We start from the raw sequence: 26437 nt of genomic DNA on the forward strand, positions 1-26437 counted from the left end.
AAGAACGCTCTGCTGTACATTTAAACCTATTTACTGAACAATAGAAACTACTGCACACCTCTGGTAACTAATGATTCTATGGATATTCCAAACTTTATTTCATATGCTGCACATCCACTACCTCTTGGTATGGGGAACGAGACATTTCACAAGCTGCTGAATTTTACTGAACTCCATACTTACATTGAACAACTTAAGAAAATCTGCAAAGAAGTGAATCATACTATCACTTTTAAAAATGGACAGATTGCACAAACTGTAGAAAATTTGCTCCGAGATGCTCATGCCTCTAGTTTGGGAACTTTTCTTTGAGTATTTGCCCACTGCAAACCACGTATTTAATGTTTTAATTCACCCTATCATTATCTTAATTATTCTACAAATTTTGCTATGTATTGTTATGATTCTCCTTTGCTGTGAAGTGAAACACATGTATATTTCTTTATCCCACAACGTTATTTCTAGCTTTTAAGACAGTTATACATATATTTCCAGTATCTTCTCTGACACTTGCTAATTTGGCTAATTTGGTTTTTTATTTGGCATATTGCATTGCATACCAGAGTCAGACATAATTATCTCATATCCCATACTTGCATACCCTCTCTTGACATCTTGGTACCTTTATGCCTGAACCTCCTGAGAAAGTTTCCTGCATCCCTTATGCACCGTTCATTCGCTCAATGACGGGTAAGATATAGCATACTGTACAACCTAAGACAGAGGTTTGAACTCATAATGGGAACTGTTTATCTTCATAGCTTGGAGATTCTGCAGGACAGGGGACGTGCTGCTATAATGTTGGAGGTAAGCGAGGCATCTGCAAAATGCAGACTGGCTGTTTATAGAAGGGTACCACAAGCTTGCCTTCATTTCAAAGAATAAAAATTAAATTAAACAAAGTATGGGAGATGTCAGCATAGCTATTGCTAGCAATTAGCATTTTTGGTTGGCATAGCTAATGTCGGCAAGGGCCTATGGAAAATTATATCAATCTGACTCTGGAATGTAGATGCAGATAGACCCTGAGTGCTTAGCTAAAAGGTGTTAATATGTTGATGTCTTCTGCTCCGTGTTAAACTACCCAGCCAGTGGATAGGCCAGTGCGCTTTAGCTAAGGTTATCATGCCCCTGCATATCCTTTCTGAAGGACACCCTTCCTATTCGCATGGTTCCTCCTCCACTTTGCCTCGACATAAACGTGATCTCCTTGGTAGTTTTGATCCGTATGTATACATAGATGCTCTATGGGTCCCAAGAGGGGTCCCAAATGAATTCAAGGCCCGAGATCAGGTTAAGACTGGGTTTGAGTCCCTTATTCCCCTTATTACTATCAATAAGAATGTTGATTAGATTAATTACATTTATCAGCAATGCCTTGTGAATTACTCTAGGGACGCCTTACAAAGTATTGCTGATCAGTTAGGCCCCACTTCTCAAATGGCTTTCCAAAATCACATGGCCCTGGATATGATCCTTGCAGAGAAGGGGGGTGTCTGTAAAATTATCCCCAGTACTTTATCCTGTTGCACCTTTATTCCTGACAATACAGGTCCCACGGGTAAGGTTACTATTCCTGACAATACAGGTCCCACGGGTAAGGTTACTATGGCCATTAAAAAATTAGAAGACCTCTCTGCTGAACTTAAACGTAATTCTGGTTTATCTAATCCTTGGGATCTGTATTTTAGTTGGATGCAGGGGTGGGTGAAAGACCTTCTTATTGTTATAATCTTTATTATTATCTGCACTCTTGTTACTTATGTAATGTTTAGACTGTTCCTGTGCTGTTTGACTCATATTACAGCTCCTAAATCCCCTCCTCAAGAGACATATCTAGAATATCTCTCCCTCCACGTTCATGCTGAGAAAACATTTCTTCATTGAATGTGTTATTACATTCTGGAGTGTGTTGCCAGAGAATGTGGTAAGAGTATTAGCATAGTAGGGTTTAAGAAAGGTTTGTACAAGTTCCTAAAAGTAAAGTCCATAAGTCGTTATTAAGATGGAATTAGGAAAATCTGCTGCTTATACCTGTGAATCTCTTGTTTACACCTTCCAAAAACACTAGGACTAGGGGACATACTATGAAGGAAATGAGTAGATTTAAAACAGAGGTGAAAACTTTTCATCACTAAAGGTGTGATTAAACTCCTGAGCTTGTTTCCAGAGAATGGGGGTGATTGCAGTTAGCTTAGCAGTATTTCAAAAAAAGGTTTGGTTAACTTTATAAAAGGAAATTCCTAAGCCATTATTAAGATGGTCTTGGGAAAATCTACTGCTTATTTCTAGGATACACAGCATAAAATCTGTTTTAGGCATTAAGATCTTGACAGGAACTTGTGATCTAGGTTGGCCACTGTTAGAAACAGAATACTAGTTTTGATGGAACTTCGGTCTGTCCCAGTATAGTAATGCTTCAGTTCTTATGTTTCTATTGCCCCCAACCCCACTCCCAGTCAGCTAGTTTCTATCCTCATCCTTCCTCCACCCTGGAATCCGTTCAGTCTCTCTCCACTCCTCTGGCTTGCCCTCTGATCCTCCCACTCATTTCCCCCTTACAATTCCCACCGTGGATTAAGCCCCGATCACTTTCCATTTTTCTTCATCCTTGATTTAGCGACCTTCATTCGGTCCTGGACATCATCATTCACCCTCCACGACTGTTAGTAGGATAGGAGCGGTACAAGGCCTTTGCTGCATATTTCTTCTCCTTCTCCCCTGCTACTCGGGCCCAAATATCCTGCCTCTGAGCCCCATAGGTGATAGAAGGCGAAAAGGATTGCGGAGAAGGCAGTGCTTGGCGATAAGACTGTTCCCTTTGTCGTACAAAGTTCAAATTTTGTGGCATTTAAGATGGCTGCAGAATAAGGATGAAGCAGGGTCACTGGACATGGTTATCCTGTCTGCTCTGAAGTGCAACATTTCTGCTTCACTCCCATGTCATGTACTGCACCTCAATATACAAAGTCCTACCCCTTTTTGACACAAAATCTTATATTTTGCTCTCTCTTCAAGTTTCCTTAGATCACTACTCATTTTTCCCCTGCCCTATGGACTGCTCATTTGATTTAGAATGGTATTATTCATTTCTGTTCCACATTTATCCTTAATACAGAACATGGTGTAATGACAATGCACTGAAAATACTGAGACAATAACTCAGTTTAAAGCAGCTATGATAGAACCAACCAACCAACCAACCAAGGGAACTCAAGAAAAAGGAAAGTAGCTTTAAGATGGGAGTGAGTGGAGGTTTGAGCTGGGCAGGGTAGATGATACTTTATATCCCCATTGGTGCTTATATTCCATATTTTATATATCATTCACAGCACTTTAACAACGCCAACATGTGTGTGGAGCAAGGCAAAGGATCAGTTCAGTTCTCTGTCTTTTGAATACGATCTTGGAGAATTTGCAGAATGGACACAGATTTGGAGGCATGCATTGTAGCTTGATTTTCCCGCGTTTGCAGAAAACTCAGTTCTCCTTCAGGTCGGTCTCTCTTGTATATTAAGAGCACTTCGTCTGCGGATTTATCATTTTAGTGTTTTCAGCTTTACTAGCACGAAATGTCTGGACGTGGCAAAGGCGGAAAAGGTCTGGGTAAAGGGGGCGCCAAGCGGCACAGGAAGGTTCTGCGCGATAACATCCAGGGCATCACGAAGCCTGCAATCCGACGCCTGGCGCGCAGAGGTGGCGTAAAACGTATTTCTGGTCTCATCTATGAAGAGACTCGTGGGGTGCTGAAGGTTTTCCTAGAGAATGTCATCCGAGATGCCGTCACCTACACCGAGCACGCCAAGCGAAAGACCGTAACCGCTATGGATGTGGTATATGCCTTGAAACGCCAGGGCCGCACTCTGTACGGCTTTGGAGGATAAGAGTGTCATTGATTTTTCAGTTCACAAAACCCAAAGGCTCTTTTAAGAGCCACCCACGCTTTCAAGAACAGAGCTGTAATCTCAGTGTCTTTTTTTTTTTTTTTGCTATCTCTTGCAACAAATGTCTTAGCCACGGAGATCTCAACCGTACCTCCTTAAATATGTTAATTCTAAGCTCAGATTTCATGCTTTCAGGACCGCATTTTAGACTCTCTTTCCACTTCTGTAAATGGTATCGTTTTCTAACCCACCGCTCTGCACTCACAGTCTTATTAATAAATTTGAGGAAACACTTCAGCAGGGCCCAAGACAGCTGCCCTAACCTCTAGGCTATTTTCTTAGCTTGTAAAATAATCAAGTTTTATCACTCTTTAGTCTCGACACTTTTAGGCTATGATGGCCCCTAGTGCTTCTCATTTATGCTGAGACTAAAAGTGGCAGGGTAGCTGCCTTGGGCCCTGCTGATCTGGGTTCAAGACCAGGTTGAACCAGGCAAAAATACTTTTTTATGCCCAGACCTCCCTTAGCTGAAGCGTTTTCTAAAATTTATTATTCTTAAGACTGTCAGCACACACCCGTAGTGTTAGAAACTGCAAGTTACAGCGCTGGAATGAGGGGCATGCAGACATGAAACCTGAAATAATTGTTAATAAATGAACATTTTTAAGGAAATGCGGCTAAGATCCGCGTTTTACCCCTTCCTGGGAAGACGCGCTCCTGGATGTTTTATGCTCTCATTTAGGGTAAGCGGGACATGGGAGCTAGCAGCAAGAGGTTTTAAAAATAGGAAATGGAAAAAGACACATGGCATCTAGGAGAAAAGGGAAACAGATATATGAACCTCGCTCAGAACTTTGAAGAGAAGTGCTGTATAAACTAGAAATCCATCTCTTTATGTGTAGCACGTGGGTGGCTCTGAAAAGAGCCTTTGGGTTTGGTTTGTAGAGCTGTAGGCTAAGCCCGCAATTACTTGGAGCTGGTGTACTTGGTGACTGCCTTGGTGCCCTCGGACACGGCGTGTTTGGCCAGTTCACCGGGCAGCAGGAGGCGCACTGCGGTCTGGATCTCCCTGGAGGTGATGGTGGAGCGCTTGTTGTAATGAGCGAGGCGGGAGGCTTCTCCGGCGATGCGCTCAAAGATGTCACTCACGAAGGAGTTCATGATGCCCATAGCCTTGGAGGAAATACCGGTGTCGGGATGAACCTGCTTCAGCACTTTATAGATATAAATACCATAGGTCTCCTTCCTTTGTCGCTTGCGTTTTTTCCCATCTTTTTTCTGAGTCTTGCTCACCGCTTTCTTGGAGCCTTTCTTGGCTGCAGAAGCTGATTTGGCCGGCTCGGCCATCTCGGTATATTTCCTAAGCGCTTTGAAAAATAAGCAAACAGAGTATGCTGAAGAAAGGCCGATGGCTTTATTTATAGTATGTTTATGCAAATTCGATTTTCTGCGCGCCTTTCCTTGCTATTGGACTTAGCTAAGTGTTGGGATAGCCTCGGTTTAAATTCTAGAATGGGATTGGTCCGCGAGCCTCATAGGCGGGGCTAAACTCGTTTATCCAATCAAAAACGAGGTAGTGAAGCTTTAGGAAGGTATAAAAATTCAGAGACTGAAGCGATTGATATTCTTTTATTCTCAGAAAACCAATTTGAAAATAAAATGTCTGGGCGCGGCAAACAAGGAGGGAAGGCTCGAGCTAAAGCCAAGACTCGCTCGTCCCGAGCAGGGCTGTAGTTTCCCGTAGGGCGCGTGCACAGGCTGCTGAGGAAGGGCAACTATGCTGAGCGGGTGGGTGCCGGCGCCCCGGTCTATCTGGCAGCGGTGCTGGAGTATCTGACCGCTGAGATCTTAGAGCTGGCCGGCAATGCCGCGCGCGATAACAAGAAGACTCGGATCATCCCCAGGCACTTGCAGCTGGCCATCCGCAACGATGAAGAACTGAATAAGCTGCTGGGGAAAGTCACCATCGCGCAGGGCGGCGTCCTGCCTAACATCCAGGCTGTGCTACTGCCCAAGAAAACCGAGAGCCACAAAGCGGCCAAAGGCAAATAAAGCTGTCCCGTTGAGAGGACGTTAACCAGAAACCCAAAGGCTCTTTTCAGAGCCACCCACTCTTATCATGGAAAGAGCCAGTTTGCTGAATGAACCCGGTTTTGTTTTGTAAACACTAGTTGTAAACTTGGTGGGAGTGGGTGTGTTAACAACTAGCCTTGCTTCTGGGATCGGAGATGGCATTGATCACCGCTGCAGTGTTTTGGCACACCTGAAGGTTATACGTAAATGAGGCAAAGTGTGCAGTATCTTACCTGTTAGCAGTAGAAAGATGTCAAAGAAAAGCGAGAAAAAAACATGACACAGCCAAAAGGATAGCTATATCAATGGGGTTTTAGAAAAGAAAGTAACAATGGGTAGGTGACAGCTTTGAGCCGTCCAGGGAAAACAGGGTTAGGAATAAAATAATTCCCTCCCACGAACACCACATAGCACCACGAACATAGCAAGAGCGATTTGTTAAGGCTTCTCTTCCGGTCTGGGCAGGGAAGGAATTCTTATCTGACCAATCACTTCACAGGGCGGGCTTTTCAAACCTTGCCAACGAGAGCTGTGTCCTGAACACTCTTTTAAAGACTTCTGTTAGCTTTTTTTTTTTTTTTTAAGCACTGATTGATGGTTTATCGTTTTCTAGAGCGCACATGAAGCGGAGTGTGTATATATATACACGTCTTATAGCCCGTTACATTAACGGGCTAGAATATGTGTGTGTGGTTTTATTTATTTTTCTCTCTCCTTAGCCGCTTTCTGTATTTCTGTCTTTCTTTTTTTTTCCTTGGCTGTCCACCACCACCCTTTCTCCCTTCCTTTTACCTCCCCTGTGTCCTCCACCACCCCATCACTGCTCACCTTATCCAGCAGCACCCCTTTAATTGATCTTTTTATGTTTTTATTTCATTCTTGTCTCTGTTTCTGGGTTCAACTCTTAGTTTCCATTCTTTCTTCTCCTCCCATGCTTTCTGCGATTACATTCTTTTCTCCTTCTAAAAATGCATTTCCTGTTGCCTCTCTCTATTCTTTTAATATTCTTACCAGACCGTTTTCCTTCCACTATCCTATTCAATTTTTCCCCCTCCTAGGTTTTCCATTGCTGTCTCCTAGTTCCATTTCTGCCTTTTCCTTCAGCCTCACCATCTAATTTCTCATCCCTTCTTCTTACCAGGCTTCTTACCAGAATTCTTCTTACCAGGCTTCTTCATTTCTCCTTATCTGACCCTTTATCTTGATCTTTCCTTTCCCCTACTTCATTTCTTTTTCCTTTTTCCCCATCTTATTCCTCTCCCCCTTTTATTACCCCCAAGCCAATTCTCTTCTTCCCTTCCCAGATCGGATCCCCTATGAAGCATAAGAGTGCTTTGTTACATGTCTGCCTTTTACAGCTGCCCAGGCCAGAATTTCACTTTAACAGCGTGAGACACTGTAGTGCTGCGTGACTCAATGTGCCAGTCGAGCCCAGGCAATACATACACTTCATGGAATGCTGGGGGTGATGCGGGTGGTCTCTCTGTCTCTCTAACCGGCGGCGCCATGTCCTGCCTGGTCGGAGCGAGGCCGGGCCATTCTTTGCTCATGCTTCACAGGTGGCCGAGGTGGGCCGAGCGGCTCCAGGCCCACAGCTCTGTCCCGGCGGCCTCCGAGCAGCAGCGCTGATGGCAGCTGCTCGGCCTAGACCTGGGGTTGGTCGTTAGCGTGAGCGGACACTGCGGGAGCCCTTCTCGAGGGGGCGGTACAGGCTGGTGAGGAGCTTCGGGGGCTGCTGCTGCTAGCCCCGGAAGAGACGGAGCGGCAGAGCTGAGCTGGCGGCAGAGCTCTCGTGTGTATCCCCCCTCCCTCTCCGGTGTCAGCGCCGCTCTCCCTCTCAGCGGGCCATGCCGGACTGTGGCTTCTTCGCTCCAGAGCTCGTCAGTGGGGCGGAGAGCGGGCGCAAGGGGATCGGGGCCATGCTGCCAGCGGGACAGCCCCAGCCCTCTCCCTCCTCCCCTCGTGGGTTTGTGGAGGCAATTGGCAGCTGTGTAGCTGCTGCAGGCCGGAGGTTTGTGTTTGTCTCGCAGTGGGAGGGTTGGATGGTAGGCTCAACCCGCCGGCCCCTGGGGGTCCGCCCGCAGGCACGACTGGTGGCCGTGCAGTACCTCCTTGGGCAGCAAGGGTCGGACGCGCACCGCCACATGCACGGGGCTATCCTCGACCCGGGGCTTCGGCGCCATTGATGGAGGGAAAGAGCCGCGAGCCGCGTAGTCAAGGAAAGCGCGCCCGCTTCATCTCGTTTCTTCGACGGCCGGCCCTCCCCCCCCCCCGGCCCCGACGAAAGAAAGGGCACTAAAACAACCGGAGAAACGTTCTGCGAGCATCTTCATCCCGGTCACACTCGCTCCGTTTCTCTTTTTTACGATTCGGGTCTCTCTTTTAGGACCGGCGATGAAGACCATAGAAGTAATTCTGCGCTGTGAAGGCGATCAGCGGCTGGCTGCGGTCCCGGCTTGTGGAGTCGATCCTGGTGACGTAGTATGCGCGCATGCGCACTCTCGCAGGCACAGTGCGACAGATCAGATATCAGGGAACACGCGGCGAGAGTGCGCATGCGTGGCTAGCATTTTATTATTATAGATGTATAAAAAGAGAGTGTGTGCAAGCAAAAGTTAGGTCATTTGATCCCAGATTGACATTTAGAATAGAAAGCAAACTGACCTTCATTAAATATTTTCAAGGAAATAACAGAGTATGAAAAATACAGACAAGAAGTAAACAATTAGCACCACGATATTCCTAAAGGCTGCAGTGGTTAATCATATTTGTGCCTTCCTCCTTCTCCATGTTGTTCTCTTTCAGGTCAACCCTTCTACTCTGATTGCTGGCCCTCTATTATTGCCTTTGCCGCTCACTCAGGATGGCAGGATAAAAGGCCTACTTTTCAAAGTTTGTAAAATATGTTTATTTATTCATTCATCTGCTGCTGGAGTGGGGGGGAGAAGAGAGCAGTTTGGCAGAAGGATTTAATGATGTCAACGTATGGGCGAGGTAACGGCAAGGAATATGGGGCAAATGTGTGTGGAAGTGTATGAGGGAAGTCCAAGCTATGCAGATTTGTGCAATTATAGTATCTAAGTAACTCCTGGCGGAATTCTGCGTAAACATTTTGATAATTTTGTGCCTCTGTCAGCCGGGTCCCACCACTGCTGTTTCATGAAGGAGGGGGGAGGCCAAAAGGAGGGAATGAGGCCAGGCCTATGTAGGGAGAAGGAAGAGATGTGGCAGTTTGGAAGAATTGTGCAAAATTCTGCACAGTTGCGCAGAATTCCACCAGAACTTGTACATAAAACCACATCAATAGTGGTGCATTTGGAATTTAGTAAAGCCTTTGACAGTGCTCCACACAGGCATTTAATAAACTGAGTACACTTGCTATGGCCCCAAAAACAATGGACTGGATCAAGAACTGGTTAATTGGAAGGCGACAGAGGGTAGTGGATGCTGCCGATGGACACACTGAATAGGCCATTTGGGCCTTTATCTGCCGTCATGTTTATATGACTGTGAACTGATTATTTGAAATATTGTTTTGTAAAGATGCTGGTATTTGAAAGAAGCACAACAAAGTCACCTTTAGGCACATTTTTGTTATTTTGAGAGATATTTTTTTTAGGATTAAGTATGGGATGCTAGGGTAGGGGTTACAGTTAGCGGCTGCTGCCGGGGTTATGAGAGGTGGGCTGTGGGGAAAAGGGTTTTGAGTCGAAGGAAGAAATTCCTTGGTAATACAGTGGAACCTTGTTTTGAGAGTATAATTCATTACAGAAGCATGCTCTCAATCCAAAGCGCTCTTATATCAAAGCGAGCTTCCCCATAGGAAATAATGTAGACTCGAATGATTTGTTCCACATCCCAAAAACTTTGTACTAAACTGTACTGTTTAAAGTAAAAATATTAATTTCCTTCTTACCGCCACCTTTTTCATGCTGCTTCTGCTTCTAAGATGGACACACAGGAGGCACTGATGAGATGGGCACACAAAATGCACTGATAGGCACAATGGAGGCCCTGATGAGATGGCACAAATCGTGGCTGGTGTGAGGCAGGAGAGGAGAGGATGAGGGTTATTGTGTAGGACAACTTAATCATTGCTATCTGTTGGCTCAGTGGAATCTGTTTCTTTCTGTGAGACTTTAACAAGGAACCTATCCAGTGATAGTTGCTTCTGCCTCCTTTTGAGGATTTCTCAGAAATGTGACAATGCATTGTCGTTAAACAGATTCATCGCTCGCACTGCTACAGCCTTATTTGGGTGGTACTTTTCTACAAAATTTTGCACTTTTTCCCACATTTTAAATATCTCCCTAATCTCATTTGAAGTGAGAGATTCCTCCGTTTTGTTATCCTCCTCCTCAGATGAGATCTCCTCCTTCACCTCTTGTTGTTGTGCACAATGCAGATCCATCAGTTCATCGGTGGTTAGCTCATGTTCCTCCACCAGCTCCTGGATGTCATCCTCATTCATCTCCAGTCCCATGGTCGTCCCAAAGGACACAATCTCATTGACAAGCGGAGTCTCATGTTCTTGAACAAACCTCTCCAATCCATAGTCAAGAACGCAATCAGACCAGAGTTTTCTCCAAGCAGAATTGAGGGTTCTCTTGGTGACCCCATCCCAAGCTTTATCGATGATTTTGAGGCAGTTAACAATGTGAAAATGATTTTTCCAAAACTCTTGGAGGGTAAGATTTGTTCCATCAGTTACCTCAAAGCATCGCTGAAAGAATGCTTTGGTGTAAAGTTTTTAAAAGTTTGAAATGACCTGCTGGTTCATGGGCTGGATTAGTGTAATTGTATTTGGAAGAAGGAACTTGACCATAATGAACTGGAATATCTCCAGTAAGTCATCCTCTAGGCCTGGAGGATGAGCAGGAGCATTATCCATAATTAGCAAGACTTTGAGTGGCAGATTCTTTTCTAAAAGGCATTTCTTCACTGCAGAACCAAAGATTTCATTGACCCACTCAATGAACATGATCCGAGTGACCCAAGCCCTGCTGTTGGACTTTCACACAACGTTTAACTGGCTTTTCCGCATCTTGCATTTCTTGAAGGCTCATGGATTCTTAGAATGATACACAAGCAGGGGCTTGACTTTGAGATCCCCACTTACATAAGCACAGAACAAGAGGGTGAGACGTTCTTTCATGGGCTTGTGACTGGGCATTGCATTCTCTTCTGCTGTAATGTAGGTTCTCCTAAGCATCTTTTTCCAAAAAAGCCCGTTTCATCGCAGTTAAAAACTTGCTGCGGGAACTTGCCCGAGCATCCAAACTTGCAGCCTCTCCTTACCTCACGGATGCCACTTCTCCTCTTAAAGTTATCAAACCATCCCCTGCTCGCCTTGAAGCCTTCTTCATTGTCTGTTGACGTACCTGGCAGTTTCCTTTCAAGGTCGGTGTGCAATGCCTTTGCCTTCTCACAGATAATGCTCTCGCTCACAGTATCACCTGCGAGTTGCTTCTCATTAATCCATAGGAGAAGCATCTTTTCTACATCTTCCAGAACTCGTGACTCCTTCTACATCTTTGATACTCTCGTGACTCCTTTTGCTGCATCTAGCCTTCTTAATGTTTCTTTATTTTTTAATATTGTGCAAATGGTTGATGTAGGTTTATTATAACAACTTGCAACGTCGGCCACTCGCATACCTTGTTCATGTTTCTGGATTATTTCCTTCTTAACTGCCACTGTAATCATCTCCTTCTTATTGCCTTCCTTTTCATGCTGCTTCTTCTTAGGGGCCATTCTTGCAACTTGCACTTCTACGATGGGCACACAGTTTATGAGATGTGCACTCAGGAAGCAATAGTGAGGAGGAGAAAAAGACGACGGAATCGCTCACTCAGGATGCACTGATTAGATGAGCACAGGCTAGCAACACAAGCTGCTTGTTTTGTTTTTATTTAATCTGTTGGCTAACAGCACTCGCTTATGGTTTCTTGCTTCTGGTGCCCAATCTTTTGGCTAACAGAACTCGGTTATGGTTTCAGGCTTCTGGTGCTCTCAGAAAGAGAAAACTATGAAGAGTGCCCGCAAAGGTGAGAAGAACGTCTGGATATGGCTAGGTTAAGGGAAGTGATGCCCGGATGGGCTGCTTGTTTGATTTTTTTTGCCACTGGTGAAAAAGAGCGAGTGCAGCGATAGCGAGGATGTCTGGGAAGGGAAACAACATGGCAGATACTTTACTTTGTGGACAAGGCCATTCACCGCTCCACGATGCTGTGAATGGCCTTGTCCCTGTACCCACGGTGACCAGGTTTTTTCCTCCATATTTTGGCGGGTTACACGTGGGTAACACTCACCGGGTCTTTATAAACGATCTGGACATTGGTACAACGAATGAGGTAATTAAATTTGCGGACGATACAAAGTTATTCAGAGTAGTGAAGACAAAGGACGATTGTGAAGATCTGCAACGTGACATAATCAAGTTTGAGAAATGGGCATCGACATGGCAAATGAGGTTCATCGTAGATAAGTGTAAAGTGATGCATGTCGGTAACAAAAATCTCATGCATGAATACAGGATGTCCGGGGCAGTACTTGGAGATACCTCCCAGGAAAGAGACTTGGGAGTTCTGATCGACAAGTCAATAAAGCCGTCTGCACAATGCGCAGCGGAGGTAAAAAGGGCGAACAGAATGCTAGGAATGATTAAGAAGGGGATAACGAACAGATCGGAGAGGGTTATCATGCCGCTGTGCTGGGCCATGGCACGCCCTCATCTGGAGTACTGTGTCCTGCAGTGGTCGCCGTACACGAAAAAGGACATTGTACTACTCGAAATGGTCCAGAGAAGAGCGCTAAAATGATTAAGGGACTGGAGGAGTTTCCGTACAGTGAGAGACTGGAGAAACTGGGCCTCTTCTCCCTTGAAAAGAGGAGACTGAGAGAGGACTTGATCAAAACATTCAAAATACTGAAGAGAATAGATTTAGTAGATGAAGACAGACTATTCACCCTCTCCAAGGTAGGGAGAACGAGAGAGCACTCTCTAAAGTTAAAAGGGGATAGATTCCGTACAAACATAAGGAAATTCTTCTTCACCCAGAGAGTGGTGGAAAACAGGAATGCTCTTCCGGAGTCTGTTATAGGGGAAAACACACTCCAGGGTTTCAAGATAAAGTTGGACAAGTTCATGCTAAACTGGAACGTGCGCAGTTGAGGCTTGACTCATTTAGAATACTGGTCTTTGACCTGAGGGCCACCGCGTGAGCGGACTGCTGGGCATGATGGACCACTGGTCTGACCCAGCAGTGGCAATTCTTATGTTCTTAATGTGCGGGCTGAACTGTTTGAATTGGTCACTAAAATGGAGGATTTGGAAAACAGAGCTAGAAGGAATAACTTCCAGATGTGAGAGGTGCCTGATACTAGTGCTTTTGGAGATGCCAGAGAGGTGGTCACTGGCCTGTGTAGTTTCCTCTTGAATATGGAAGACCTCGAGCATGGCATTGAGCGGGCCTATCACTTGTTGGGTTCCCGCAACCCTCACCACTCTAGAGACATAGTAGTGTGCCTCCAGAGTTTCACCTTAAAAGTGTGCATTTTGTGCTGTGCTAGAGAGCTGGAGACCATCACCTGACACGAGTGTCGAGTGAGCTTTACCAGGACTATGCTTTCAGCACTTTGCAGAAGTGTTGCTCTTTCAGAGCGGTTACCTGAGCTCTCTCCAAAACTAACATCCGCTATAGATGGACCTTTTCTCTCAGGATACTGATCACTATCAACAGAGTCCAAAAGGAGATTATCCTCTATCTGAGGCCAAGTTGTTGCTGCTGAAGAAGGGTATCGAGATCGTGGATGAGCCAGGCATTTTGAAGGGTGCTCCTACAGTACAGCAACTATTGCCTGGATTCCATTTTCAGCAAGGTGGGAGATCATCCAGAGCTGGAGAAGGGAGTAGCCCCAGCAATGGTTGAGAAAGAGCTGACCTTTCCTGGGTGTGCTGTTACCCATGTATTGTGATTCCTGTTTCCGGACACAGAACATTGCATTGTTCCATTTTTGATAGCAATGAGGTAGAGCGGTAAGAGTTGGTTTCAAGTTTGTTTTTTTTCTTCTTGGTCTTGGGGTTTGTTTTGAAGGGAAAAATGGTGTGGATCACTTTGAGTGACTATGGAAATTGGATGGATTTGCTTGATTGTTTTAGCCGTAAGAGTATTTCATTGTTGAGCTTAAGGAATACCTACCTGTGTGTGTGTTATTTTGATGTGTGAATGGCTATTGGGAGCGTATTTTGGATACATATTTTAGACCTTCTCTCGTCCATATTGAACAGATGGGTTGAATATTTGACCACTTTGGTGCTTGTACTCCTATTTCCTGCGGACTTTGAGGTGGAGGAAGAGACATTTAGTAAATTACTATTGACTGCTGCTGCGGTATGGAAGCAAACGCACTCCCCAGTCTGTTCTATTTTGCTTCAAAAACTGAATACTTGGTATGCACTGTAGTTTCTCACTGCTCGAAAGAACCATAAAATGGAGGTATTTACTGGAATATGGGATAGATTTGACCACTGGAGGGAACTTCATGCAGTTTGAGGTTTGGGTGAGGGGAGGGGGGGGACCACTCATTGTTTGATCTATGCAAGGGGTATTGAAGAACTACTGTACTCCTGTGTATCTTGTCATCACATTGACTTGCTGTGTTTTGTTGTATTTTGGTTTTAGTTTTTCAATAAACATTGCCAATTAAAAAACAAAACAAAACAAGATCTGCGTATACCTAATATCCTCCCCTAAAGCCAAAAGCAATTTTCTATTCTTTAGCATGTGGATAGGCCACAACAAATATAAAAAAAACTACCGTATGTTTTTCGAGCTTGCCCTATTTTATTGGTTTTTATCCTTCTGTAAGCATGCTTTTTAGTGCTTAATACAGCTTAGTAAAAATATACCCCTAAGTTATTTGCCAAAAAATAAAAAAAGAACTTGAAATCAGGCATCATTACCCGTCAAGACCCAGCCTCTTTTTTTTCCCCTTTCTTGACCTTTGGTATTTTAAGGAAAAAGAAAAGAAGGAGTATAGTAGTAGGCACAACCAGCATTTAGAAGAATAAACTCAGGGACAATGACATAGTGGAGGCAGGACAGGATTAATACTTTGAGGGCCCCTAGGCACACAAGTACACAGTGATGCGCCAGAGGGAATCACTGGCAGGACAAACTGCCAAGCAGCCTGCTTAGAGTACTGCGGTGCTGTTTAGAGTCTCGCAAATGGAGAGAGGAAGGGTCGGGTCATGTTGGGATGGGCTGAGACAATGACGACGCTACTGCTGCCTCCGGTGAATCCAGCAAGGGTGAGACCCTAAAGCATGGCACCAGCGGTCCCCATTGATCATTTCGGGCCCTAGGCCCGTGCCACTGGGCCTATCCTTTAATCCGGCCCTGAGCGAAGGTGAGGGACATCAGAGCAGCGGTGCCACTCCTTTGCCTTCACATGCTCCTACCCCACTCCCTTCTGCCACTTTCCTTCCCCTATACCTCTGTAACATTCCTGGTATGACCTGTAACCTCCAAGCTCTGTCGCGCCAACATCAGCTCTTCCTCTGATGTCACTTCCTATGCGTGAGTCCAGGAGTGACGGGTATTTGCGTCCTCAACAAGATATCGCCCAGTACCACACCACTTGTCAAGGACTCTCCAATACAAAATAGACAGGTATGCTAGTATCAAACTCTTAATTAACTGATTGCCAAACTGTTCTTTGTTAAACCTCTTTCATACCTCAGCTTTAATATATTGAGATTATCAATTATAATCCAAAGATTTTTGTTTTTATTGCATAAGAGAATAGACTAACTGTGGTAGATACTTAGGACAGTGCTGAATGGTGTGTGTTATTTCTTTCCCATTAGATTTGGGTTCTCGGTCAGTATTTTCCAAGAGGAAAGGCTGATTTGTGAACAAAGCAGTATTACACCTCCTTAAAAACTGTTGCAGGGAATTTCTGCCCATGTAGATTCTGACAGCGATATTATTTTAACAAATAGAAAACAGTTGCACCTCTTTGGAAGGTGGGAAAGACCGAAAGAAGCAATGGAAGGGTTCTTTTAGACTTTATTAATATGCATGAGAAGCAAACACCGAGTTTAGGGCAAACTATGAACTCTTCTTTACTGATCCGAACGAGAATAATTGTGCAAACGAATGTTATTTGAGTATAAAAAGTTAATTGAGAGGGCTTCAGAAACACAAGGGCGAGAGGAGCCTTTGTCTGAAGCAGGCAGGCGCTGAGCCCGCAGCCAATCAGTGGGCAGCATCTGCTATAAATAGTGGGAGCGGCTGGGGCCGAGAAGCAACTTCATCGGTTTAATTTTTGGCTTTGGTGCGAGTGCGACACAGCAGAGCATGGCCGAAACCGCTCCAGCAGCAGCAGCTGCGCCCCCTCCTGCTCCAGGCGCGGCCAAGAAGAAGGCGAAGAAGCCGGCGGGAGCGGCGAAAGCGCGCAAGGCATCGGGCCCCAGCGTCTCCGAGCTGATCGTGCAGGCGGTCTCGGCTTCAAAGGAGCGCAACGGCGTGTCCTTGGCTGGCCTGAAGAAGGCTCTGGCGGCAGCCGGCTACGATGTAGAGAGGAACAACAGTCGCGTGAAGCTAGCCGTCAAGAGTCTGGTGAGTAAAGGCAGCCTGCTGCAGACTAAGGGCAGCGGAGCTTCGGGCTCTTTCAAGCTGAACAAGAAGCAGCCGGAGGCGAAGAAGAAGAGCCCTCCGAAAAGCAAGAAAGCGGCAGTGAAGAAAGCGAAAAAGGCGGCAGGGGCCGGAGTGAAAAAGAGTCCGAAGAGGGCCAAGAAGCCGTCGGCAACCGCCACCAAGAAAGCAGCCAAGAGCCCCAAAAAGGCCAAAGCGGTTAAAGCCAAGAAAGCGGCGAAGAGCCCGGCTAAAGCCAAAGCGGTGAAAGCGAAGGTGAAGAAAAGCCCGGCCAAGGCTGCCAAGCCCAAGGCAGCAAAAGCCGCAAAGAAAAAGTGAAGCTCTGCTCGACAACCGGCGACGCTTATTAAACCCAAAGGCTCTTTTCAGAGCCACCTCACACATCAATGAAAGAGCAGGTTTCAAAGATAATATTCTCTGGAACAGTACATAGATGGGTCAGTTCCGCTGCCCTCCCTCTCGTTCTGCAATAATTTCCAAGAAAGTGTTTTATCCTCTACTTCATAGAAAAACTACCCCCACACACATTATTCAGCCCGTTTGATATATGATTAACCCAGTGGACACTAGACGTTGGGGCAAGGCATTCCTTTGCTCCAGGCCAGTAGCCATGCGTGAGAACAGAGCAGTATTTTATTGTGTTTTATTAGAAGCCGTTTAGAGTAAACCTTTTGCAGTAGGTGTCATGCACTAACTGCTGTCTTCACTACACCACAAAGACTCATTTAAGCCCTTTCACGTGGGAATTTGGTGGCTCTTAAAAGAGCCTTTGGGTTAAATGCCTGTTGACCAAGGGCGCTTTCTAAGCCCTCTCCCCACGAATGCGGCGGGCCAGTTGGATATCTTTGGGCATGATGGTGACTCTCTTGGCGTGGATAGCGCAGAGATTGGTGTCCTCGAAGAGCCCCACCAGATAAGCCTCGCTAGCCTCCTGCAGGGCCATGACAGCCGAGCTCTGGAAGCGCAAGTCGGTCTTGAAATCTTGCGCGATCTCTCGCACCAGGCGTTGGAAGGGCAGCTTGCGAATAAGCAGCTCGGTGGACTTCTGATAGCGGCGGATTTCTCTAAGCGCTACAGTGCCCGGTCGGTAGCGATGAGGTTTCTTCACACCCCCTGTGGCTGGGGCGCTTTTGCGGGCTGCCTTGGTCGCTAGCTGCTTGCGAGGAGCTTTTCCTCCGGTGGACTTACGGGCGGTCTGTTTGGTACGTGCCATATCGAACACACGACTCCTTTCTTCTTATACCACAGAAAAAAAAATAACGATAGAAATCAACTCTCTTGCTCGCCTCCTTTTATAGGCTGTGCCTTGTCCTCCGCTAAATATGAAAAGCCCGCCCTTTGCCGGGATTGGTCCTTTTCTCTCTACGAGAACAATGGTCGTTGGTGATTGATGGAGGCATTTATTGTACCTTGATTTTCCCGCGTTTGGAGAAAACTCAGTTCTCCTTCAGGTCGGTCCCTCTTGTATATTAAAGGATGTTTATAAACGGATTTGTCACTGGAGTGTTTTCAGTTTTATTAGATCGAGATGTCAGGACGTGGCAAAGGCGGAAAAGGTCTGGGTAAAGGGGGCGCTAAGCGGCACAGGAAGGTTCTGCGCGATAACATCCAGGGCATCACGAAGCCTGCAATCCGACGCCTGGCGCGCAGAGGTGGCGTAAAGCGTATTTCTGGTCTCATCTATGAAGAGACTCGTGGGGTGCTGAAGGTTTTCCTAGAGAATGTCATCCGAGATGCCGTCACCTACACCGAGCACGCCAAGCGAAAGACCGTAACCGCTATGGATGTGGTATATGCCTTGAAACGCCAGGGCCGCACTCTGTACGGCTTTGGAGGTTAAAGAGTGTCATTGACTTTTCAGTTCACAAAACCAAAAGGCTCTTTTAAGAGCCACCCACGCTTTCAAGAACAGAGCTGTAATCTGTGTCCTTTTAGCTATCTGTTGTAACTAATTGTCTTAGACACGGGGATCTCAACTGCACCACCTTAAATATCACATCTCAGGTTTTAGATTTCATGCCTGCAGGTCCGGATTTTAGCCACTCATTCCACTGCTGTAAATGTTACCGATTTCTTATCCACTTACTGACAGTCTTATTAATAATAAATTTGAGGAAACACTTCAGCCAGAGATCAGCAGAGCTCAAGACAGCTGCCCTAACCTCTAGGCGAGACGGGGTAAAACGCGGACCTCGCAGATCTCAACCGCATATCCTTAAAAATGTTCATTTATTTAACAACTGTTCCCTCATTCCAGCGCTGTAACTGTTGCCGTTTCTAACATTACGGATGGGTGCTGAGTCTTATTAAGAATAATACATTTGATGAAACACTTCAGCTAAGGGAGGTCTGGCAGGAAAAAGTATTTTTCCATGGCTCAACATGGTCTTGAACCCAGATCAACAGGGCCCAAGACAGCTACCCTAGCTTCTAAGCGACTTTTGTCTTGAGGTCCGTGCCACTTTTAGTCCCAGCATGGGGAGGGAGAATCACTAGGATCAAGAGTCATGACATATGCTGAGACTAAAAGTGACAAAACTTGATTATTTTACAAGCTAAGAAAGTAGAGTACAGGTTAGGGCAGCTGTCTTGGGCTCTGCTGATCTGGCTGAAGTGTTTCCTCAAATTTATTATTAAGACTGTCAGTACAGAGCCGTGGGAGAACGGTAACATTTACAGGAGTGGAACGAGAGGCTAAAATGCAGACCTGCAAGCATGAAATCTGAAACCTGAGCTGTGAATAAGTTAACATATTTAAGGAGGTGCGGTTGAGATACCCCTGGCTAAGACAATTTGTTACAACAGATAGCTAAAAAAAATACTGAGATCACAGCTCTGTTCTTGAAACCTCTATAAACAGACCACAACTATTCAATAGATTGGTCAATTTCATGAGAGATGGTGAATATGTAGAGACTGTAAACGATTTAATCCGTGACACCGATTATAAATTATTCTTCAAAATAAATGCTTTTTAAAACATGTTTTTATTCTCTTTCTGAGGTGTCCAGATGCGGGAACATTCTCACCAAGTCCCATGTGAGTGCCCTAAAGCTTCTCCTCTGATGCAAGCCACCCAGGCTGATAAAGGCTGATAAAGTTGCATCATAGGAGAAGCTTTGGGGCAGTCATGCGGATCTTGGAGAGAACATTGCCGTGTCTAGACATGTCAGAAAGAGAAAGCTATGAAGAGTGCCCGTGAAGGTGAGGGGTAGGGAGGAAGGTGGCCCAATCAGGGGAAGAGGTCCTGAAGAGAAGTGGAGCAAGAGGGGAGAAGGGTAACAGGTATCAGGCACCTCTCCCCTCAAAACATACCCCAACACCAAGAAAAGAAAAACCATACTTGCAACCTTTCACTGCTCTCCCTCATTGCCAACAAAAATGGAACAATGCAATGTTCTGTGTCCAGAAGCAGGAACCACCATGCAGGGGTAACAGCACACCCATGGAAGGTCAGCTCAGCCCCAACTGCAGCTCCAGATGATCAACCAATCGTTGCTGTATTGTAGGAGCACCCTTTGAAGTGCCTGGCTCCTCCAAGATCTCAATATCCTCTTTCAGCACTAACAGCTTGGCCTTAGATAGGGAAGATACTCTTATGGACTCCGTTGATAGTGATCAGTTTCCTGAAAAGAAAGGTCCATCTATAATGGATGTCAGCTTTGGAGAGAGCTCAGGTCACTGCTCTGAAATAGTGATGCTTCTGCAAAGTGCTGAATGCCAAGTCCTGGTAAAGCATCCAGGCGACCCCTCATATCCGTTAAATCTTGCTTAAGGTCATGAATCGATGCTGTTACTTGAGAGGCTACTGCTAAGATCTCACTTTTAATCTCAGCAATCCAGGTTTGCATATCCACTCTGGTAAGTACAGCGTTCCACTTACCTGACTCTTCTAACATATTGCTCACGTTGTCGTCCATCTGCTGGGCCACTGGCAGAAACACAGGCTCCAAATACTTGCCTATGCCATGTGGTTGGCGAGCCAATGATTTATCCACATCAATCTTCTTTCTGGATGTCATGAGTCCCTGTGAATTAACCCCTCTCTGGAACTAAGTGAGGAGACTAATAGCTTTATGGGATGATCATTTATCCACATTGGTTATATACTCTCCAGCAGTTACCAGTGTGGATTAAGAAGACAGATCTTGTTGCTTTGAATTCTGGTTTACAATGTTTTTTTGGAAGAGGAAGAAACCTAAATTGAGGTTGGATTATATGATGGAGAGTTGGAAGAGGGGAAGGATGGGGGTGCCTAATCTTTATTTATATAATTTGGCTTGTGGCCTTCGACATCTTATAGATTGGTTTGTTGCAACTTTGGAATATACATGGTGTGAGATGGAACGCTCTCTTTTTTGGCCTTTGAACCTTCATTTTCTTTTACAAACATCTTTTTGTAATATACCCTTTGATAAGTTTCCAAGTTTATTATAATATTTGATTAATCGCCTATTCCAAATTCTAAGCGATGTATAGCTAAAAATTACAAAGTTAGGGGAAACATACATGACTAACAAAATTATTACTAAACATCTTAAAATATCATAAAATACATGACATAATATAACATGACTAAACATAACTAACAAGACTATTTTTACTTACAAGATCAAGTAATGGGAAAGTTACAGGAAGAAATACAATTGAATATGAAAGAAACAAATAAGGTTAATAACACATTGGGAAAAGGGGAAGAAATTTATTGTAATTTAAGGAGAGATTAGAAACATAAGGAATTCAGTTAATCACTGAAAGCGTCTTTAAAAAGGAAGCCCTTAAGTTTGCTCTTAAATTTGTCTAGAACTCTTTCCTGTCTTAGGTAAATTGGCAGGGCATTCCAAGCTTGGGGAGCCGTAACTGAGAAAATAGAATGACGTCGTGTACTAATAACTTTTAAAGAAGGAACAACCAATAGATATTGTTCTGTTGACCGTAGTACTCTCGAAGTAGTATAAGGAATTAAAACTTTGTGAATAAATGCTGGGGTTTTGAATAGTATGGATTTGAGAGTGAGCAAACATAATTTATACATTATTCCAATGTGCTTTCTCAAGTAAAGGAGTAACATGATCAAATTTCTTAGTTTTCTCAATAAGCTTGATTGAGGCATTTTGAATAATTTGTAAACGTTTGATTTCTTTTTGAGCTACTCCTTTAAATAAGGCATTGCAGTAGTCAATCTTGGAAATAATCAAAGAGTGAACCAATATATTTAAGGATTTTGGGCATAAGAATTTTGCCATTGAGCGAATTTGACGGAGCCTGTAAAAAGTAGATTTTATGACATAACTAACATGATCGTGGTAGGTTAGTTTTTCATCAAAAATAATTCCGAGAATCCTGATCTTATGAATCAATTTCAAGGAAATGCCTTTAATGGTGATTGGGAAAGAAAGAGTACATCTGTCTTTCCAAGGAAAGACCATAACGTTTGTTTTATCAATATTTAGGGCCAATCTATTTAATTCAAATAATAGGAATCATCCGATATTGAAATATATGAGGATGATATGGACTGCTTTGATGAAGGTTTGGAAATTTTAGGGACCTCCATACTGACTCTCTACCAATAGTGGGGAATGCCATCTTTTCTCCTGGTATGGAACATGGACCTATTTGTAGATGGGCAGATTCTATGTTGGAACATATATTTTCTTTTGTGGGAGAGGACAAAAATATAATTTTATTTGATGTATTATTGACTAATTCGGGTGTGAGGCTTATATGCAATCAGTTCATTATATTACCACGCTGAAAAAGGAAGGTTTGACATTGGGAATGGGATATAGATAGGGAACTTTGTTTGAACATCTGGAATGTTGTTTGTGTTTTTCTTGGATCAATTATTTCTAGAATTGTGGTTTCTTCCCCCCAGATGGTATTATCTCTTCAATGGGACAGGATTTTTAAGAAAGGAGTTAGGGAATTATTTCGTAAATCCTTTCTTATATGTCAAAAATGTATTTTACAACATTAGTTAGAAGAAAGTCCACCCTCATTTTGGCATTAGAGGGCAGCATTTCATGCTCTTATGATTATGGAAGCTAGGGCGACCTCCCCATCTTATAAAAAACAGAGTAAATTTTGGATGATCTGGGAACCTTATATACAGCAATTATCATTCAGAGCACGAAGTTTTGTAGTGAACTCATTACGTTTGTAATCATAAACTGAAGCACTATTTATTAGTAATATTCAGAAATGGGATGGGTGGAGAGTGGGGTAGGGGGGATGGGAAGGGAAGGGAGGAGGGAGTGTTGAGAGGTATTAATCGTGTCTGTATTGTAATGATAATTGATTTTTTAGAATTTTTATATCTACAATGTATTAATTGAGTTGAGATGATATTCTTTGTAAGATTTTTGTTATGTATATTTTATTTTTAAAACTCAATAAAAATTATTGAACATTAATGAGCGGGCAGAGTGAAGAGTGGTATATGGAACATATTCTGTATCTCAAATACTAGAGCTGCTAGGAGAAAACTGGTGCCATTTCAGGGATCAGTAGGTCAAATATACCCAGAAACTGGTCTAACATTTGAGGCACCAAAATGAGTGTTGGCCAGTAATAGGTTAGCATAGCTCAGGAGCTCTTACCAGCTAGAAATTAGGGGCTTCTTTAACAAAGCTGCAGTAAATGCACCAAAGCCCATTCAATTCCTACAAGCTTCGGTGCGTTTACCACAGCAGCATCGCCACGATGGCTTTGTAAAAGAGACACTAGGTGTTAGCAAGGACTCATGCATTAATTTCCACATGATAAAAATGGAAATTACTGCATGGAGAAGAAGAGAAAATAGGAAAAGTGGCCATTTTACAGCTGTGCTGAAAGTGTTTTCTGCATGCGGAAAAGTCTCGCAGCGATGATAACGCCGGCCACTTTTTAACACTGCTTAGTAATAGGGCCCTTAATAATTGATTTGCCATCAGCAGCCAGGAATGTGATGTGTGTGAGCCCCCTCCCCAATCATGTTGGATACAGTGAGAAATGCACCCTGAAGCTGGTCCTCTACTACTCCCGCAGCCAAACCCAGGGTCAGAATTGTTTTCCAAACATTCTCATAGCAACATCTCTTAACTCTTCTCTGGGTTTAGAGGGTTGCTAGAGAGAGAACAGCTGGACAGAAATGAATTACCGAGAAATTTCTGCCTTCGACTCAAAACCCTTTTCCCCACAGCCCTCTTCTCATCACCCTGGCAGCGGTTTAACCATCCCCCGCTAATTGTAATCCCTATCCTAAAAAATAAAATCTCTCTCAAAATAACAAAAATGTGCCTAAAGGTGACTTTGTTGTGTTTCTTTCAAATACCAGGATCTTTACAAAACAATATTTCAAATAATCAGTTCACAGCCATATAAACATGACGGTAGATAAAGGCCCAAATGGCCTATTCAGTGTGTCCATTGTCAGTATCCACTACCCTCTGTCACCTTCCACTTAACAAGATCCTGATCCAGTTCATTGTTTTGGGGGCCATAGCTAGGGTACTCGGTTTATTTATTAAATGCCTGTGTGGAGCACTGTCAAAGGCTTTGCTAAAATCCAAATACACCACAGTTGAAGTGGTTTTATGTACAAGTTCTGGTGGAATTCTGCGCAACTGTGCAGAATTTTGCACAATTCTTCCAAACTGCCCCATCTCTTCCTTCTCTCCCAAGTGGGCTTGGCCTCATTCCCTCCTTTTGACCTCCCCATCTCCTTCATGAGATCAAATATATCTGGGAGCCTCCCAAGGAAACAGCAGTGGCAGGACCTGGCCGACAGAGGCACAAAATTATCAAAATGTTTAAGCAGAATTCCGCTAGGAGTAACTTAGATCAGTGTTCTTCAACCTTTTTACACCCGTGGACCGGCAGAAAAAAAAGAATTATTTTATTGACCAGCAAACTACTAGGACTAAAATTTAAAAACCCTGTTTCCGCCCCATCTCCGCGAGCTCAGTCCCCACAAATCATCTGATCCCATCCACACAAGCCTCAGTTATGATTTTATATTGAATGTATTTTATTAAAGTATAAAAAGAAACAATATTCTGTACAATTGTCATTTTATAAATACAAATAATTCAGAGCAAGGATCAACAAAACCCCTGTCTCCCCTCCCCTTCACATATATCCCCTCTACTATCAAGAAAACTGAACAAGCCAAATTATTACAGAATGCTACACAGAAATATCATGATAACAGAATACTGCAGTCACACATGACAGGAATAGTTTTAGGGGAGTGCAACAAGGGCAACTGCCCCCTGGTCAGAGAGTGCCCTAAGCTAACTGGAAGCTAAAGAAGAACTGCCTGGGTTTTGCAGTCCCCAGTTATGTCTAACACCAGCTCTAGCAGGATATATATTTCAAATCTGATATATTCTAATCACAAAATAGAAATAAATTATTTTTTTCTACCTTTTGTCGTCTCTGGTTTCTGCTTTCAATCTTCTTTTCACTCTCTTCCTTCCAGCGTCTGCCCTCTCTGTCTCTTCAATCCAGCATCTGCCCCTTTCCATCCACTGTCTGTCCTCTCCCCCTTCCATATGGTATCTGTCTTCTTTCTATGCCCCTCTCCCCTTTCCATCCAGCTTGTGCCCCCTCTCTCCTTTTTACATGATTCATTCCAGCTTCACTGCTCTCTTCATTTTTATCTCTCCTACACCAGATCTATCATTGTTGTCCCTCTCTGCTTATTTTTCTGCTGACCCCTTCCTATCATCAATCTCTCTACTTTATCATGCCTGTGTCTCCCCTTCCCCTCCTCTAATCTCTCTGCCAGCTGTTTCCTTCCTTTTTTCATTCTCCCTTCCCTCCTCCTCCTGTCCAGCAGTAACTCTGTTCCCTTCCTCCCCTCCCAGCAGCATCTCTCTTTCTCCCTCTCCAGTAGCAGCTGTCCCTTTTTTCCCTTGCCCAGCAGCATCCCAGACTCCTTTCCCTCCTCCCCTCCCAACAGCATCTCTCCTCCCTCTCCAGAAGCAGCTGTCTCTTTTTTTCCCTTGCCCAGCAGCTTCCAAGACTCCTTTCCCTCCTCCCCTCCTAGCAGCATCTTTCCTTCTCCCTCTCCAGTAGCAGCTGTACCTTTTTTCCCTTGACCAGCAGCTTCCCAGACTCCAATAGTGGCTTTCTCCCCTTCCAGCAGCTCTCCTTACTTCTCAGCGCAGCAATTCAGGAAGGCAGCCTCGGGTCCTTTGTTGGGTCGTGCCGCCTCTGAGGAAAGAGGAAGTTGCATCATTAGAGGCAGCCGCGACTCAGCAAAAGCCCCGAGGCTGCCTTTATGAATCGCTGCGCTGGGAAGTAAAGGAGAGCTGCAGAGAGGGGAGAAAGCCACTGTCGGAGGCTCCCCAAGATCTCTCCGGCCCAGGGCAGACTTCAGCTGTTGATCTTGCCGGCCCTGTGCGGACCGGCAGGAAATTGAAGGGAGTCAATCTTGCTGGCCCTATGCGGACCGGCAAAAATTTCCTGCGGACCGACACCAGTCCGCGGACTGGCGGTTGAAGAACTGTGACTTAGATAGTATAATTGCATAAATCTGCATAGCTTGGACTTCCCTCATACACTTCCACACACATTTGCCCCATACTCCTTGCTGTTACCTCACTCATACATTGACATCATTAAATCCTTCTGCCAAACTGCTCTCTTCTCCCCTCACAGTAGCAGATGAATGAATAAATAAACATATTTTACAAACTTTGAAAAGTACGCCTTTTCTCCTGCCATCCTGAGTGAGCGCCAGAAGAGCAATAACAGAAGGCTAGCAATCAGAGTAGACCGATTGTCATGAAAGAGAGTAACAGGGAGGAGAAGGAAGAGGGCACGGATATG

The 26437-nt window shown here is 44.5% G+C and overlaps 4 protein-coding genes and 1 pseudogene across 4 annotated transcripts; 4 read left to right on the forward strand and 1 right to left on the reverse strand.

Moving 5' to 3' along the window:
* Positions 1-3555: 3555 nt before the first annotated feature.
* Positions 3556-3937, forward strand: LOC117364912 (histone H4). The gene has a single exon (XM_033954643.1). It carries the CDS (start codon positions 3573-3575, stop codon positions 3882-3884), a length of 312 nt encoding a protein of 103 aa, XP_033810534.1. The 5' UTR covers positions 3556-3572; the 3' UTR covers positions 3885-3937.
* An 855-nt stretch (positions 3938-4792) lies between these two features.
* Positions 4793-5285, reverse strand: LOC117364908 (histone H2B type 2-E-like). Its single transcript, XM_033954639.1, has one exon. The coding sequence runs from the start codon at positions 5229-5231 to the stop codon at positions 4851-4853; it is 381 nt and encodes a 126-aa protein (XP_033810530.1). The 5' UTR covers positions 5232-5285; the 3' UTR covers positions 4793-4850.
* Positions 5286-5543: 258 nt separating this feature from the next.
* Positions 5544-5993, forward strand: LOC117364904 (annotated as a pseudogene).
* A 10278-nt stretch (positions 5994-16271) lies between these two features.
* On the forward strand, positions 16272-16987 carry LOC117364902 (histone H1.01-like). The gene has a single exon (XM_033954635.1). The coding sequence runs from the start codon at positions 16322-16324 to the stop codon at positions 16934-16936; it is 615 nt and encodes a 204-aa protein (XP_033810526.1). The 5' UTR covers positions 16272-16321; the 3' UTR covers positions 16937-16987.
* Positions 16988-18127: 1140 nt separating this feature from the next.
* LOC117364914 (histone H4) lies at positions 18128-18513 on the forward strand. Its single transcript, XM_033954645.1, has one exon. It carries the CDS (start codon positions 18147-18149, stop codon positions 18456-18458), a length of 312 nt encoding a protein of 103 aa, XP_033810536.1. The 5' UTR covers positions 18128-18146; the 3' UTR covers positions 18459-18513.
* The last annotated feature ends 7924 nt before the right edge of the window (positions 18514-26437 follow it).

This window comes from Geotrypetes seraphini, chromosome 8, assembly GCF_902459505.1.
Source record: "Geotrypetes seraphini chromosome 8, aGeoSer1.1, whole genome shotgun sequence".
In the NCBI taxonomy this organism is placed as follows: domain Eukaryota; kingdom Metazoa; phylum Chordata; class Amphibia; order Gymnophiona; family Dermophiidae; genus Geotrypetes; species Geotrypetes seraphini.

Coding starts and splice junctions, on each gene's coding strand:
- LOC117364912 (XM_033954643.1), top strand. CDS start 3,573: ATGTCTGGACGTGGCAAAGGCGGAAAAGGTCTGGGTAAAGGGGGCGCC.
- LOC117364908 (XM_033954639.1), bottom strand. CDS start 5,231: ATGGCCGAGCCGGCCAAATCAGCTTCTGCAGCCAAGAAAGGCTCCAAG.
- LOC117364902 (XM_033954635.1), top strand. CDS start 16,322: ATGGCCGAAACCGCTCCAGCAGCAGCAGCTGCGCCCCCTCCTGCTCCA.
- LOC117364914 (XM_033954645.1), top strand. CDS start 18,147: ATGTCAGGACGTGGCAAAGGCGGAAAAGGTCTGGGTAAAGGGGGCGCT.